This window comes from Grus americana, chromosome 28 (genome assembly GCF_028858705.1).
Source record: "Grus americana isolate bGruAme1 chromosome 28, bGruAme1.mat, whole genome shotgun sequence".
Lineage (NCBI taxonomy): Eukaryota > Metazoa > Chordata > Aves > Gruiformes > Gruidae > Grus > Grus americana.
This window is the reverse complement of record NC_072879.1, coordinates 6122693-6137373: the sequence shown is the minus strand read 5'-3', so window position 1 is coordinate 6137373 and position 14681 is coordinate 6122693. Positions and strand designations below refer to the sequence as shown.

At 57.6% G+C, this 14681-nt stretch overlaps 2 protein-coding genes across 8 annotated transcripts in view; both read right to left on the bottom strand.

Annotated features, from left to right (window-relative positions):
* Window positions 1-644: 644 nt before the first annotated feature.
* On the bottom strand, window positions 645-6130 carry CACTIN (cactin, spliceosome C complex subunit). Its single transcript, XM_054805424.1, has 10 exons — window positions 5919-6130; window positions 4882-5368; window positions 4244-4339; window positions 3630-3775; window positions 3383-3545; window positions 3134-3251; window positions 2699-2891; window positions 2244-2366; window positions 1808-2076; window positions 645-1309 (listed from the first exon to the last, which is right to left on the bottom strand). The coding sequence occupies exons 1-10, from the start codon at window positions 6068-6070 to the stop codon at window positions 819-821; spliced, it is 2238 nt and encodes a 745-aa protein (XP_054661399.1). The 5' UTR covers window positions 6071-6130; the 3' UTR covers window positions 645-818.
* Window positions 6131-6529: 399 nt separating this feature from the next.
* Window positions 6530-14681, bottom strand: part of PIP5K1C (phosphatidylinositol-4-phosphate 5-kinase type 1 gamma) — a 51287-nt gene continuing 43135 nt past the window's right edge. For 5 of the 7 annotated variants that reach the window (XM_054805425.1, XM_054805426.1, XM_054805427.1 and 2 more), the window contains 2 exons: window positions 11274-11357; window positions 6530-10853 (listed from right to left, as the gene is read on the bottom strand). In XM_054805425.1, the coding sequence (XP_054661400.1) occupies window positions 10851-10853; window positions 11274-11357 (87 nt within the window). In that variant the 3' untranslated portion in view covers window positions 6530-10850. The remainder of the gene's footprint in view (window positions 10854-11273; window positions 11358-14681) is intronic. The other 2 variants (XM_054805431.1, XM_054805432.1) reach the window with 1 other exon arrangement.

Genomic DNA, 14681 nt, shown 5'->3' with positions numbered 1-14681 from the left:
AGGTCCTCAGGGACCCCGACCTCAGCGACAGGGGTCTGGGGAGCGCAGCTGCCTCTAGCCCCAGGCAGCAAGAGCCATTCAGGCACCGGGTGGGCGGGATTGCAGGCCACGGAAACCGGATTTTCCCCTGTAAGGAGATATTTCATCTAACACCCCTCTCCTCCTCCACACCAGCTGCAGATGCCTTGCAGCCATTGAACCCTTTCATCCCACACCCAGGGTCAAGGGAAGATGGATCCCGGGGGGTGAATGTGCCAGAAACGGGGCTGGCTGGGAGGGCGACAGGCCCAGGGAGGGCTGCGGCAGCGGGACCACCGGGGCAGGTGGAACAAAGGGCGCTGCAGCCCCAGCTGGGAAGCGTCTGGGCTGGACAGCTCTGGCACCAGTGACCGGAGCGTGTGGGAGGGGGCCGGCATGGGGATGTGGGGCTGGAACAGGCAATGGGAGCACCCGGGGCTGACAGCGTGTGGGGAGGGGGCGAAAGCCCAGAGCTATGGGGGTGAGGACACCCCCCCAGCACTGCCCAGCCCCCAGAGGAGCAGGGGAGCTCCCAGTGCTGGCCCAGCATGGTACTGGCTGCTGATGTGCAGGACAGCCATGTGGTACTGAGCAGCACGAGGTGCCCACACACAGGATGCCACGGCTTGAACAACCCCTATTTATTTGTACCAAAGTCTCAGGGGCCCTCGGGATAAAAGAAAGGACAGGGAAACCCCTCAGAAATAAGTCCTGTGTGGGGCCAGGCCTCGGGACAGTGCCTGTGATGGAGGATGAGACCCCCCCTGTGCCAGGGGTCCAGAGGGGAGTTGAGCAGCCCCTCATCTGCGGTAACGGTAACGCTTGAAGTGGAACCAGAGCTGGAAGATCCCATTGGCAAACTGGCAGCGGAAGCCGTGGCGGTGGGAATACTCCCACTCACGGTTGACGATCTTGAAGGCAATGTCCTCATAGGGCGGCCCGGCGTGGAAGCGCAGGATGGCGAAGTCCTTGTTGTCCTGGCAGGCCTCCAGGAAGTACTCGGGCGTTGAGCGTTTGTCGATGAGGTCGGGGTAGAAGATGTTGAACTTGTAGCCCTGCACGATCTTGGGAGGGGGGTTGTCGAAGTCGTAGTGGGTCTGGTTGTACTTGTTCCACTCGAAGCCTGTGTGCACGCGGTTGAAGAAGCGGGGCTTGCGGGGCCGGTACTTGTCAGCCCAGAGATAGGCCTTGCCCGTGAGGGGCATTTCCACGCTGAACTGCGCCTCGTCCGCGCCCATGCCCTCCTTGGCCTTACGGAAGAAGATGTCATCGGCGCTCTCGGTGGCATCACCTGTAGGGAGGAGAGGTGACATCCGGCCCTGCAGCGGCAGCCAGGCCCGATCTGTGGGGACACTGCTCCTGGGCACGCAGGGTGAAGGAGCAGCAGGTGCTGGGCAGGGGATGCGGAGCTGGACACGGAGACATGCACGCTGCCCTGCGGACTCGGGGTGGGGACCAGGCTGAGTTGTGCTGGGAAACTCATCCAAAACACTCTTCCCGCTTGTCCGCAGCCCGAACAGCTTGGTAGTGTGGCTGGCAGGGGGGAAGGACCTGACACAGGTACCCACAGGGGTCTGAGCCCCATCTCCCTGTTCTTGTCTGGGCCACAGCACTGTCGCTGCCTGGAGGCATCCCTCTCCCAGGCCAGCTCCAGATGTGTGCTCCAGATGCTCGCCCAGGGCAGTGTCCCCCCCCCTCCAGCCCCACACCCCGAAGCACACACGCACGCCCTCTGTGCCAGGCAGGCTGCGAGGCCGGTGGGCACAGGGCCCGCCCGTGGGGCTCCTACCTGTGACCTGGAGCTGCTGACGCAAAAGCAGCAGCCGATGCGTATCCTCCTCAGCCTCCAGCACGTGGGCATCAAAGGGCAGCTCGTTGGTGCCCAGCAGCCGGGGGCTGTACTTCCCTGCGTCGTAGTCATCCAGGCTCTGCTGGATCAGGTCCTCCTCCATCAGCACAGCTTCCCCCTCTGCCTCTCCTTTGGCCTCTGTGTCCTGCTCGGCCTCTGGCTCAGAGGATGGCCCAGGCTGTACCACAATGCTCTCTTCAGGATCCAGCCTGCAAGGAAGTGAGAAGAGAGAAGAGGGGTGGGGATGGTACCCTTATTCTCTGCTCACCTGTGCTCCAGTCCTTCCAAGGACAGACCTCAAGGCTGCATTTCTGTCCCGGGGGGCCCCATGGGAGAGGCCCGGATGGATGCCCTGCCCAAGGAAAGGGCTGCGTACCTGTCGCTGGGGGAGGCCGGCTCCCGCTTGATGATGGGGAAGAGTGGTTCACTCTCTACACCCTGCTCCTGCTTCAACTTGTACAGCTTCTGGCGCAGCACATCCTGGTGCCGCTCCCGCAGCCTGTGAAGAGGAGATGAGCCATCAGGTTCCGGCCAGCAGAACCACCTTGTGCCCACACTGCCCAGAGCAGTGACACCCACCACATCGGGTAGAAATCTGCTAGGTTTTGTACAGTTTTGGGCTGAATAACCGTCCTCACTGTAAACGTTGCTGCTGGAGAAGGGACTGAGTGTCCAGCCCTTCTTCTCTCTTGGGAGAGCCAACCATCTCCGAAAAACTACATAAACCCCTCCACCACCAACCTGGGGTTTGTGCCTCCCCAGCTCTGCCCATGGCGGGGTCTGTGCTGCCCCTTTCCACAGCCCTGGCCAGGGGACAGTCCCTGCTCTCACCTGGCCCGAGCCATGTAAGCCTTCAGTTGCTGCAGCAGGCTCTCCCAGTACCCAATGTCAAGGTTGGGTCCTCCTGCCCGGATCTTGCTCTCAATGCCCTGGTACAGCACTTGCAGCTGGTTGTACGTCTTCCCCTTGAACACAGACTGCACATCTGAGCTGACGGAGGCGTTGACGCCATCCCGGCGCTCCCCTGGACAGACAGACCAAGTGCAGCCAGTCAGTTTCCGAGTCCTCGGCCTGTCTTCACCCAGGCCCTCCAGGGCTGCACCCGGCAGCGGAAGGTTGGACACCGGCAGGGGATGGCTGCCAGATCTGCAGCACATCCCAGAGAACCCCTCTGAGCCTGAGTGCACGTGGCAGGCTGTGCATCCTGCTTTACCCACCACTCACACTCCTCTTGACTCTCACACCAGGCTCCGTCCTCCTGCTTACCTGGTCCTCCTTTCCCAGAGGCCTCCAGTTTGCGGAGCTTGGCTATCTCATCCTCTGTAATGATGGTCATGTCCCTCCAGAAGTCCACGTTCTTCCCTTGCTCCAGCTCCATGTAAACCTGCAGACAGGAGACAAGCCGGACATCAGGCACCTGCTCCGCACCGTGGGCAGGGAAGCAGAGCTGAGGAGGGGAAGCCTTGAGCTGCTGCCCCTCAGGCAGCCCTGGCACGGGGGCAGCAGGGCTGGCACCTGGATGTCCTCCACCAGATCCTCCATGTCGGAGACGGTCAGGCCGTTCAGGAAGGTGTAAGGCTCGTGCATCTCCACGGCCAGGTCGTCGTCCTCTGCACTAATGTACTTGGCCAGAAGGTCAATGGGTTTCGCCCTCCCGTCCCGAATCCGGATCTTAGACCTGGGAGAGAGGAGAGGGACAGTGAGCGGTGCCTGCCATCCTCTGCTCCCTGACGGGTCCGTCCCTGTGAAGCCCCACACCTACCGCAGCTTGGCCTGCTGCAGGTGGAAGTTGTCCTCCTGCTCCTCCCAGGTTTTGAAGTGCTCTGCCTCTTTCTCCCGCTGCAGCATCTCCAGCTCCTGCTCACGCATCGCCTTTTCCCGCTCCCGCTCCAGGCGCAGCTGCTTCACCTGCCCAGGGCAGAGGAAGACATGAGGCCACTGCAAATGGGGCACCCATGCAGGACACCTATTCGAGGACATAGCTGTAACCGCGCTCACTGAACTGTCTCAGCTCCTGCGATCGGCCTGAGGCTCCTGAGGGGCCAGGAGCTGTGCAGAAGGAGAGCCAGCATGGGCCAGTGGGGCTGGGCTGCTTGCTGCTCGTTGCCAGCCCTTTGGAGGACAAGGGGACACAAGCACAACCAAGTGCCTCAGTGCCCTGACCCAGCACTTGTCCTCCTCAGCACCTCCTAAGCTGGACTCAACCCCAAGAGAAGAGTCTTCTCACCCTGGAATAGCAGAAGTCATTATACTGTGCCCTCCCAATCCTACAGCCTAGGGGCACCCCCAGTGAGAACAAGGGGACTTCCAGTGAGAACTGGGCTGTCCATAGGGTTCTCTGTCAGATAATGGGAGAAAGGGGACATTTGATCCCACCTTCTGCAGCTCCAGACGATTGTCCTCCTGGATTCGCTTGTTCCTCTCCTTCAGGTCCTTCTCATCCAAGTGGCTGATCCCTTTCTTTTCCAGCGCCTGAAATAGAGTGGCCAAGGGAAGCCGTGAAACCCAGCGACCTCTACAGCCTCTCACCGGCCAGCAAACACCATCACATCCACCTGCTGCCGCTGCTCCAGCGAGCTCTGATCCTGTCAAAGGTCCCCAAATCCCTAAATTCTACTCCTGAAGCACCTCAGGGAAACCCAGGCTCAGCCCAGGGAGGCCACCAGACCTGGCAAGTGCTGACACACCAGTAAACACTGCCCAGCACTCAGCCTGCAGCTCCCAGCAGGTCTGGGTCCCTCTCCTGCACCCAGACCCACCTCCCTGGCTTCACACCTTGGTCTTTGGGAGAAAGGAGGTAAAACCTCACAGAGCTCGTCAGAAACACCCAGCTTCTGCCCTAGACAAGCATTTTGCTCTCATGTGGCTGCTTTTAGTGTTACAGAAGTTCGCACCTCAAGCGAACGTGTCCCCCCGACACCCCACTGCTCCCCTGCCCTGTTCCGTAGTAGCAGCAGGGGAACGATCTCCTTTGAGCAGCTTCCTACAACACACAGGCATAGAGGAGAGCTCACCTTGCTCCAGATGAAAGTGCCCAGCAGGTTGTTGTCCCCAAAGGGATTGTCGGTGTTAGTGTAACCCATGTACTCCTCTCCCCACCCCATCTTCTCCCGCTTCTTCCTCTCCTTGGCCTCCTTCTTGGCCAGCCGGCGAGCCCGTTTCTCCTCGGGTGTCTCCAAGGCTTTCATGAGTGCAGCCTGCTTCTTCTTCTCCTCCTTCAGCCTCAGGCGCTCCTGGAGGCTCAGCTGCTGCCCTGTCTCCTCCCTGCCCCGAGAGTGTGGCGGGGAGGGAGAGCTGATGGAGGACACAGAAGACTTGGAGCCATCTCTCTTCCTCTGCCGCTCTCTGCTCCGGGCTCTCCTCTTGTCTTGCTCGTGCTCTGAGCTCGAGCCAGAAGAGCGACCCCGGGACCGTGAGCGATGTTTCTTCTGGCTTTTATGGTGCTGGTCCCTGCTTTTGCTTTTCTTCTTCCATTTCTGTCTCTCATCGCCAGAGTTGGAGCTGGGGTGGGGGGAAAGTTCCATTTCAGCTGGGAGACGGTTACTGGCTCCGTGTCGGACAACAGGAGCTCCAGAGCAGAGAAGCCATTTCCCTGCTGCAGATACGGCAAGAACCGACCCAAGCCGCAGCCAGAGCTACCCGCTCCCCTGTGCCACCCCCCTCGGCCCAACAGACCCCGAACGGGCCGGGCCTGTGTCACGGACGACCCTTTTCAAACCCCTCATCGGCCTGGGTGTGTTCAGGCCTCCCCCGGTCTCTGCCCGTGGCGCAGCGGGGCCCGGCGGGACCACCCGCCCCCCGCCGAGGGGACGCGTCGCCTCAGCACCGGAGCGGCCCCTCGCAGCGCCCGGGGGGCTGGGCCCTGCCCCTCCCCGGGCTTCCCCGGCGCCTTCACCCCAGCCGGGCACCGGGGGCGGGGAGAGGAGCCTGGCCCGGCCCGCCCGAGCACCCGGCCACACCGGGGCCGGTCTCCCCCCGGCTCCGGCACACCGAGGCCCGGCTCCCTCCTCAGACGCGGCCTGGCCGCTCCAGGGCCCGGTCCCCGCCTCACCTCGAACTCGGCTCCCGGCGGCGCTCCCCACTCCGGCTGCGTCGCCGCCGCCGCTTCTCCCGGCTGCCGGAGCGGTCGCGGTCGCGGTCCCGGTCCCGCCGCGGCGAGCGGGACCGCCGCCTCCGGGCCGGGCTGCGCGACCCCGAGCCCATGGGCCCCGGCTGCGGCTCCGCCCCGGGGGCCTCCGGCAGCGCCCGGCGCGCAGGGCTGCCCTGCCTGCTGCCTGCCCCGCCTGCCCCGCCCGCTGCCTGCCCCCTGCCCTGCCTGCCCCCTGCCCTGCCCCGCCTGCCCCGCCCGCTGCCTGCCCCCTGCCCTGCCTGCCCCCTGCCCCGCCCGCTGCCTGCCCCCTGCCCTGCCTGCCCCCTGCCCCGCCCGCTGCCTGCCCCCTGCCCCGCCTGCCCCCTGCCCGCCCCGCCCCCGAGCCCGGCGGCCGCTCCGTGGGGCAGCTCCGCGGCGAGACCCCGGCGGGAGGCGGCGCCGGGCGGAGATGGAGGAAGTGGCCCCGCGCCCGCCCGCCCGTCCCGTCCCTTTTTTCTTCCTTTTTGCCCCCCGAAAAGGGGACGTCGGGCCCGGCCGCGAACGCAGGAGAGAGGAGGCAGAGCCGTCCGGAGTGAGCACAGCACAGACTACAGTATGCTTTATCACAGAGCCGAGGACAGATAGCATCAATTTACAGTTCTCTGGAAAAAGGTCTCCCTGGAGAGAGAGAGAGAGAGGGGAAAAAACCCCCTCAAAACAACCAGGAAAAAGGAAAAAAAAACCAAACCCAAAACCCACTCATGACTTACCCCCCCACCCACCCAAAAGAAGAGAAACATGACAACACCCACGGGTTGGCATCACACTTTGGCCGCCAGCCCCCCAGCCCCTACTTACATACATTCAGTACATGGTGCGCGCACAGAGCGGACACACGAGTGGGAATATGAACATCCAATGAAACATAACTTGGGTCTAATGTAGACATCAACAGAAAGAAAAAACAGACATGATCTGTACGCCTGAGCCGTGGCTTTTGCCTTGTCCTTTTCGGAAAGAACTGGAGCACGACAGTGGCTGGGAATGAAAGAAGGGGGGGGACACACCAGGCTGTGCCGTGCTTTGGGAGCCCAGCAAGGACCCAGGGTGAGGGAACCCATGCACACACCGCTGTGCCAGCCCTGTGCCAACACCTACAAGTGCTCTGGCTTCACTAAAAAAAACTTCCCAAAGCGCGATTTCGGCACACGTGGCAGAGGAAAAAAGCTGGATCACTTGCACGAGCATTCAGGGGTCTCTACACCAGCTCCTTGGTACATCCCATACATCTGTTCCACACATCCCTGCGAGGGGCAGAGCCTTTAGGGGAGCCCGATGGCAAGCACAGAGAGATGCGCCAGTTTTCTCTTGCCAAATCCATACCTGGTAGGCAGCAGCCACCTGAGCCGAAAGTTCACCAACAGCCTCAGCACCGGATACTGTTCAGGGCATGTCCCACAGAGCCAAGGGTCCCAGCTGGGACGACGGGGATGAAGGAGAGCAGTGGCAAACAGAGCTACATGGGAACTGGCTGTCTCGCAGGGCTGCTCTGCTCAAATCTTAGAGCAGGAAAAGAAACACAGTGCCTCCTTTTAACGATGGAGAGAGCGGGGGGTTACACAGGGACAGCACCTGCCAGCGAGCTGCTGGGTCACTAGAGAAAGCCCCAACAGAGAAAGTAGAGACAACTGATGTCCTGGATGAGCTAGAAGTACAGCTGGAGGGACATCCACACCAAGGACAGGTGGCAGTTCTCTTTCCCAAAAAAGGGGAAGACCTAGTCCTGCCCTCCTCCGACACTGCGTGCCCTCCAAAGGCAGCACTGACAGTGCTTGGGAAATGCTCCAGAGCTCCCCAATGCTCTCGTGCTGCAGCGCAGTGCAGCAAGGTGGGCTAAGAGCAAGCTTTAAACTCTATGGTCCTCTTAGCCTCCGTGGGAAGCCAAGGCTGAGCAGTTTCCATTTCGGATCAGCACTGCCCTAAAGGAAGGTTCCTCCTGTCCCCTCACGTTGACAAAGTTGCTCTAAAACCTTTGCACTTCCTCTCACAGGACCAACCCTCTGTGTCCAGACCTGCTCGCTCCAAAAGGTTCAGCATCAGAGAACTGCACAAGGATTGTCTCAGAAAGCCTGAGTGCTTGAGTAAAGACAATGCTTAGAACGAACATGCTGCAAAAAGTCTGGGTTTCCCCACATCTCTTGGGACCAAGCACAGCTCCGGCTTGCAGAGTTCAATTACCAAGACACCCCATGAAGGTGGGGCTCAGATGCTCCCTGCACAGAGGCTAAGCAGCTTTAGAGACCCCCAAAATGAAGGGAAGGAATAAAGTCTCCATCAGTGATGCTGAAACCACCTTAAACAAGATACTCGATTTCAGTTGACTGGAACGTCCTGACAAGGCTAAACCCACCAGCCCATGAACAAGGTGGTACCAGAGCAGCTGGGCCTGGGGCCGAACAGCCCAAGCCCAACCTCCTGGGTTCCTCCCCAGAGCTACGCTCCTCCAGCGCAGCACCAAAGAGCAACAACTGAAGATGCAGAAGGGATGTGGCTCCCTCTGGCCTCTCTACACATGGTATCACGCTTCTGGAGGAAAAAAAAACCCCAAAGGCTGAATTCTTAGTATTTTGAATCCTCTTGCTTTTAGCCCAGAGGCAGGTTAGTCTGTAGGTATTGCACTCCTCCCGTCTCCCCTCTGCCAAACTACTGAGCCCCCCGTAGCACAGCCCACGCAGCCTGCGGAGCCGGGGCAGGACTGGCACAAGCAGATGGAGTAAGTCAAGAGAGTTTCCCAGCCTACTGCAGGGAGCAACGCTACTAGCTGGGTGAACGAGCTGTCAAGTAGTGACTGAGAGGGGAGAGTTTCTTGAAAGACTTTTCATAGATTATTTGGTAAATACATGATAAATACATCTAATGGCAGCAGCTTGCAAGATCCCCAGCCTGTGCTCTTGAGAGAGGCACACCTTTACAGCCTTCAGCATCTGGAGGCACAGGGTGGGGACGAAATCTGGGTTCCATACTTCTAGGCAAGAAAACATCAATTCATGAAGATCCTCACCAAGTGCAGCACGTTGCAGAGGGGAAGAGCTTCCCACCAGCCCAGTTAGCTTCTGGGACTTGAATTAACCCATCCTGAGTGCTGCTGTGAAGACAGATTGGGGGGACTGAGGCCCGAGAGAAAGGTCCCGCTTCCCCACTCCTCTACAAGGAATCCCAAGGACAGTCTGAAGATTGAAATGAGAATAAAGAGATTTTGACCCTCTTTCTCAAGCAAGGCTCATAAACCACATGAATAAGACCCGACTCCCTCTGGTCTAAAGGATTTCCTTTCTTCTCTCTGGGAGATGAAGATTGCTGGAATTCAAGATAATGCTATGGCGTGTGTCCTGCTGACAGATGGATGAGCCTAGTCTGAACACTACCCAGTGACACCAAATCCTCTCGCATAAAGCCCGCAGCCCTCAAAAAGCAAACTATCGCAGACATCCAAAGCAGCGATTTCCAATAGCAGGTGTTACCACAGGCAACATCCCAGTCACCCAGCTTTTTGTCCAACAGAGTCCGTGAACACAACACCGCCCGGCACAATTAGGCAGCAGAGCCAGGCTTCTGCTTCCAGCGTGCACGGAGGTGCGCGTGCCTCCCTGACTGCCCTGAGGTACGGAGGATACGTGTGAACCCAATGTTCGTGGCCCCCGAGCACTGGGCAGTCAGATACACCCATGAGCGTGCGAGGTGGCTCCGGTAGGATGCAGTGTCCGGACAAGCCACACCTGGGGCTGGGCAGACCGGGGAACTCACACTCCAGCGCAGCTGGTCCCTGGAGGTGCACAGTTCTCATCTGTCCCTGCCTGCGTGTCTGGAAACAGGCAGCGGTGCGGCAGCCGGTAAGATGAAGCGTGGACTCCAAGCACAGAGGGAAGGGGAGACGCAGCAGTGCAGCACATGGTGAAGGCAGAACCCATCGCGACGTCCAGAGGAGAGCTGAGGTGACCACGTCACTGTCGCCAGGAATCGTTTGCTTCCCCCCGCACAGTGTTACAGATCAAGAGAAGTCACTAGCAATTTTTGAATCCAAGTAAATTGGCATGGCTACTTTGGACTACTGTAACATGGGAACAATTCTAGTCAATGGCCTTTAATACATTGCATTTACATAGCACCTTTCATCCCAGGGTTTAAGTGCTTTAACGGAAGTGGGTACTGTAGACCCATTAGCACGGGGGAAACCGAGGCACAGAGTGGTTAAGTGACTTGCCTTAGGTCACTCAGCAAAACCATGGCAGGGTCTGGACAGCCTTAAACCTCCTGACTCCATCAGTTGGTTAGACCACGCTGCTGCCTCAAATGAAGCCACTCCGGTCCCTGCCCTCCCCAGCAACATGCTCCTACCAATTCTCCAGTGAGGTCTCATACTCCTTTCTAATGCACAAATATATGACAACAACAACAACAACAAAAAAAAGAAAAAGAAAAAAAAAAAGAGTGCAGTAAACTAAATGTTTAAAAAAGCACATTTGTGCTGTCTCTGTGCAAAGATAAAAGAAATAAATACATGATTAAAAAATTAAAAAGGTTCACAGTATCACACATGGATAGGTAGCTACGGTAGTGCACGTCTGGAAAACACTGTGTTACTACCCAGGATTCTCTACACCCAGCTGGATGTCTCCGTCGGGAGCTGCGGGTGAGTGGGTGGTTTCTTTGCTGCCCACGTCTGGTGTAAGTAGAAATACATGGTTATAGTTTTGCTCCGTTCTGAAACGCAGTGCCCGGGATCCTGCAGTGCAGCAATACTGGTGTCAGCAAGCTCTTCCCCATCCCACTGGAACGGCTGCATCAACGAAAAGGGAACACATCGACCTGCAGAGGGAATCGCTGCTCTCTGGGGCTTCTGTGTCTGCATAGAGATTACTGCAAGAGGCAGAGAAGAGAGAGTCAACACCAAGCATCCGCCCTGCGTTCAGTTAGGTCTGAGCCCAGCCAACTCCCCAGAATCAAAACCAGTGTGAAGAGAGAAGGCTGTTTGTTTCGCATCCTCCAGTAATGCCACCGTGACTGGAGAATTTTGGCTCTCCAAAGCTTTCACTACACCAAACAATTTGGAACAAGCCACAGCAAGGGCTGAGCAGACCGGGTCTCTGCCAGCACAGGAGATCTCATCTGCTGCCACAGAGCTGATCTGAGATGCAGCAGGGCTCTGCCACAGCCATGCAAGAGCCCCATGCTGTGCAGAGGCCACAGCGGCTCCCTCTGCAAGCTGACCTTGCAGAGGGAGCACAAGCTCCGACCTTGACCCACCAGGCACCCGGCACACGTTTCTTGTACACTTACTGTATCGCTCTCCTCATCGGAGACAGAGTGGAGTTGAGCGCTATAGTGGAGCGGGGAGTAAACCCAACTCCTCTCGTCTGTCGGCTGCCAGAGTGGCCAGAGACGGCGGGGAGAATGCAAGGAGAGCAGCAGCAGAGCAGGGAGCAAAGGAGAGAAGAGGAAAAAATAAAAGGAGAAAATAAAAAAGAGTAGGAAACAATACAGTAAGAACAGCTATCCACCTGGAGGGAGAGAACTGAGCTCGGTGCCAGCTCTCAGCAGAGCCTTCCTCATCCTCAGCACATACCTGCTCCCTACCAGCCGGGACATGGGACAGCCTGCCAGCAGCTGATACTGGACCCTGCTCTAGCTGCAGTAGAGATGGCACAACCTCTCCTCTTGCAGGGACAGATTTTTAGAGCTTTTGAGGTGCCAAGGAAACCTCAGCTCCCTGACATAGCATCACCCCGGCTCCAGAGAAACCGAGAGACATGGGAAGTGACTTACCTAAGGGCAGTGACAGAGCTCTCCGTTCCTGCTCCCTGCTCCCAGCTCTCAACCTCCCATCTCCTGAGCCCTGTGCGTGCTACAAGCTGGCATCTTTGGTGTCCAGGAGGGCTTTTACAGTGAAACCTGATCTGGTTTGCTGTGCCTTCCCCCTTCCCTGCAGGCCAAGCAAGGCAGCAGACGGGTGGGTTAGACCATGGTGGATGGTGGCCACAGAAAGGTTACTGCTGAGTCTTGGAGACAGTGGGGTGATGGGAACAAGTACAACAAAGGAGGCAAAACACAACCGGATCTGGGAAAGAATGAGGGGGAAGGGGATGTGCGTCAAGGGAGCTGGTTATCACAGCACTGGGCATCGGTGTGACAAAACACGCTTCTGCTGCTGACACAGCAGAGAGAAGCCCAGGCAGATTCAAGGGCTGGTGTCTGCTTCCAGTGTTCCCACGGGGGACCCACTTCCACTGCAAACAGGCTCTTTTGGCTCCAGAGGTGCTCCCAGAGAGGAAACTGCCCCCTCTGACTCAGTCTGGGGTTTGCAAAGGAAGAGAAATGGAACTGGGTACTTGGCAGAAGCCTTGGGGGGGGCTCCCAGCCCAAGAACCAAGTGTCACAGTCTATGGTGCACAAAAAACTACAAGAAGCCAGAGGAGCTTTGAAGCACTGGGCTCCGCATGCTGAACCCCATCAATAACTGCAGCTATGTTAGCAGAGACCGCTGGGAGGAAGGAAGGAAGAGAAACCCTTGCCTGAAGCTTCTTACAGGGCTCTGCTAGAGGTGCAAGAAAGCTCAATACTGCATAAAGCCTGCCCCACATCCTGTTTTTCATCCATCCTGACTGAACCGCGTGCTCCAGCCAGTCTCTTTCAGAGCCTTTTAGGAGCTCAGATGCAGCAGCTGCAAACCCAGCAAGGAGATAAAGGAGCATCCGGTGCTTGGCATTAACCCTCCCGGTGCTGGGGCAGCCAAACCCAGCCGAGGGGGCCGGAGGAGCTGCCGGGAGGGGGGTGCCTGTTTGCCCACACAGGTGCAGCATGTTCCTCATGCCATGAGCCAAGGCCAGGAGCACGTTACTGCCTCTGCTTCCCCATGCACCTGCCTGACACCCTCTCCGCTGCTTCCCTGCTGGCACCAAAGAGGCAGATGCTGGGAGGACCACACTATACAAATGCTTGTGCCGAAGCTCTGACAGCACTGCCATTACCTTCTGAGAACGTCAGCTCTCCCAAAGCCTGAGAAGGGAAATATTAAAACCCAGAGCAGTCCAAGCTCTGGTTTCAGCCCCTAAATGCTCAACTGCCTCCCTGCATCTTCTGGAAAGGAAAGGAAAACCCTCACCGCTCACAGAAAACCTGCAGTGAGGAGGGAGCAGATCAGTGATGTTGAGAAGGGCTGGAGACCAGAAACCATCCCTAACCCAGCAGCAGCTCCTAATTCATTTGGCTTTACAAGCTGCTGACCATCCCAGCCACCAGAAAGATGACCAGCCGCAAGCCTAAAAGGTTATATTTGCAACTGGATTTTTAGCAGTTTCAAAACATCCTAATGGTCTCTTTGGAACCCTGTCTGGCTTCCCAGGCCAAGGGAGCCGAGCTTAACATTACCTACAAAGGCTCGGGTGTCTCTCTGGCCAGGTCTGGTGCTTGCAAGTTTGTCCAAGGGTTGGGTGATACTGCAGCCCATCCCCTGGTAGGAGCTGTGGTTCTGCAAGGTCCTACAGGGAGATCCATTTGTGTGATTTCGATATGCTTCCCTGGTTTCTGCTGGGCTGGTTCCTAATGGCCACAAAATACGGAGCCAGAGCATCCAAGGGAAAGGGAGTGCTGGCCCCAGTGTTTCAAAGCTGCAGCTCTGCTCCCCTATGTGCTAGCATGTTCACTTACAATCCCAGAGGAAAGCGAGGTGGTTCGGAGTCTGCGCTGGCGGGGAGAGTAAATCCAGTACCTCCCATCTGTGAACTGGATGGCCCCAAGGCAAGTGAAGTGAGAAAGGAAACAAAGGAAAAAAGGATGATGTGAAAGAGAGGATGAAAGAGAAAGCAAAAAAACAAGGGGTTGGGCAACTCCAGGCCTGAATGGATCAGCAGGCAGGAAAGCCATGTGTGGGAAGAGCGGCGCCCATGCCCTGCCACAATCTCTGCACTTTTATTCCCCTGCAGGTGAACAGGAGGATAAAGTGCTCTCCTTTCTGGAGCAGGCTTCCAGAGATCAGATCACAGTCCCCTGGGACTCGACAAATCATCCTCTGCACACGGCATCCCTTCACCGACCGTCACCCTGGAGCACTCCTGCAAGAGAGCAGCTGTGGTCCAAGCCCCACTGCACTCTTGTGCAACCTCACTTGAGCTCCAGCTCAAGAGGTTTTCCAAGGAGAACATCCGTGGGAACCCAAATCAGCTTTTCCCTTCATCCCAGCAGTGACAAACACTCCACAGCACACGACACACATTTAATGCAAAACTCAAGGACTTAGATGAAGTATGAAATGCTGATGAGCAGTCAGTCACGCTCTCTGTGAGCACACACTGCAAACAGATGGTTTCCTCCGGATAGAAAGGTGCCCCTCAAGTTGGGGGCAGTCCATATGCCCAGGGACAGGGAGGAAGAGGAGCTGACCCTTGCTAGAAGACACTTGCCAGTGGAGCAGGCAGTATCTGCAGGCAGCTTGCACACAGCTGCCATCCACAGGCAAAGAAAGAGCAGCCAGTGTTAAGAGGGAGCTGTTTGCATTTTGAACAGCATGCATTAAAACCCAAACAGACAAGCTTTTAAAATGGAGCTGATTCCTTCCACGGCTCCCACAAGCCTCAGAATGACTTGGCAATGAGCGAGCAGCTCTGCAGCAGAGTCACGCAAGCACAGGGAAAGGCAAACGTTGCCATTTTTAGGTTAGCCTGAAGGAGCTCATCACAAGGGCTCAACTCA

Bases quoted from the DNA above. Each gene is read 5' to 3' on its own strand.
- CACTIN (XM_054805424.1), bottom strand. From the start codon at position 6,070: ATGGGCTCGGGGTCGCGCAGCCCGGCCCGGAGGCGGCGGTCCCGCTCG. The intron at 3,252-3,382 runs GTGCCAGCCCTG...TCCTGTCTGCAG, and splicing joins ATCTGGTGGAGGACATCCAG to GTTTACATGGAGCTGGAGCA. The intron at 2,077-2,243 runs GTACGCAGCCCT...ACTTCCTTGCAG, and splicing joins CCGGCCTCCCCCAGCGACAG to GCTGGATCCTGAAGAGAGCA.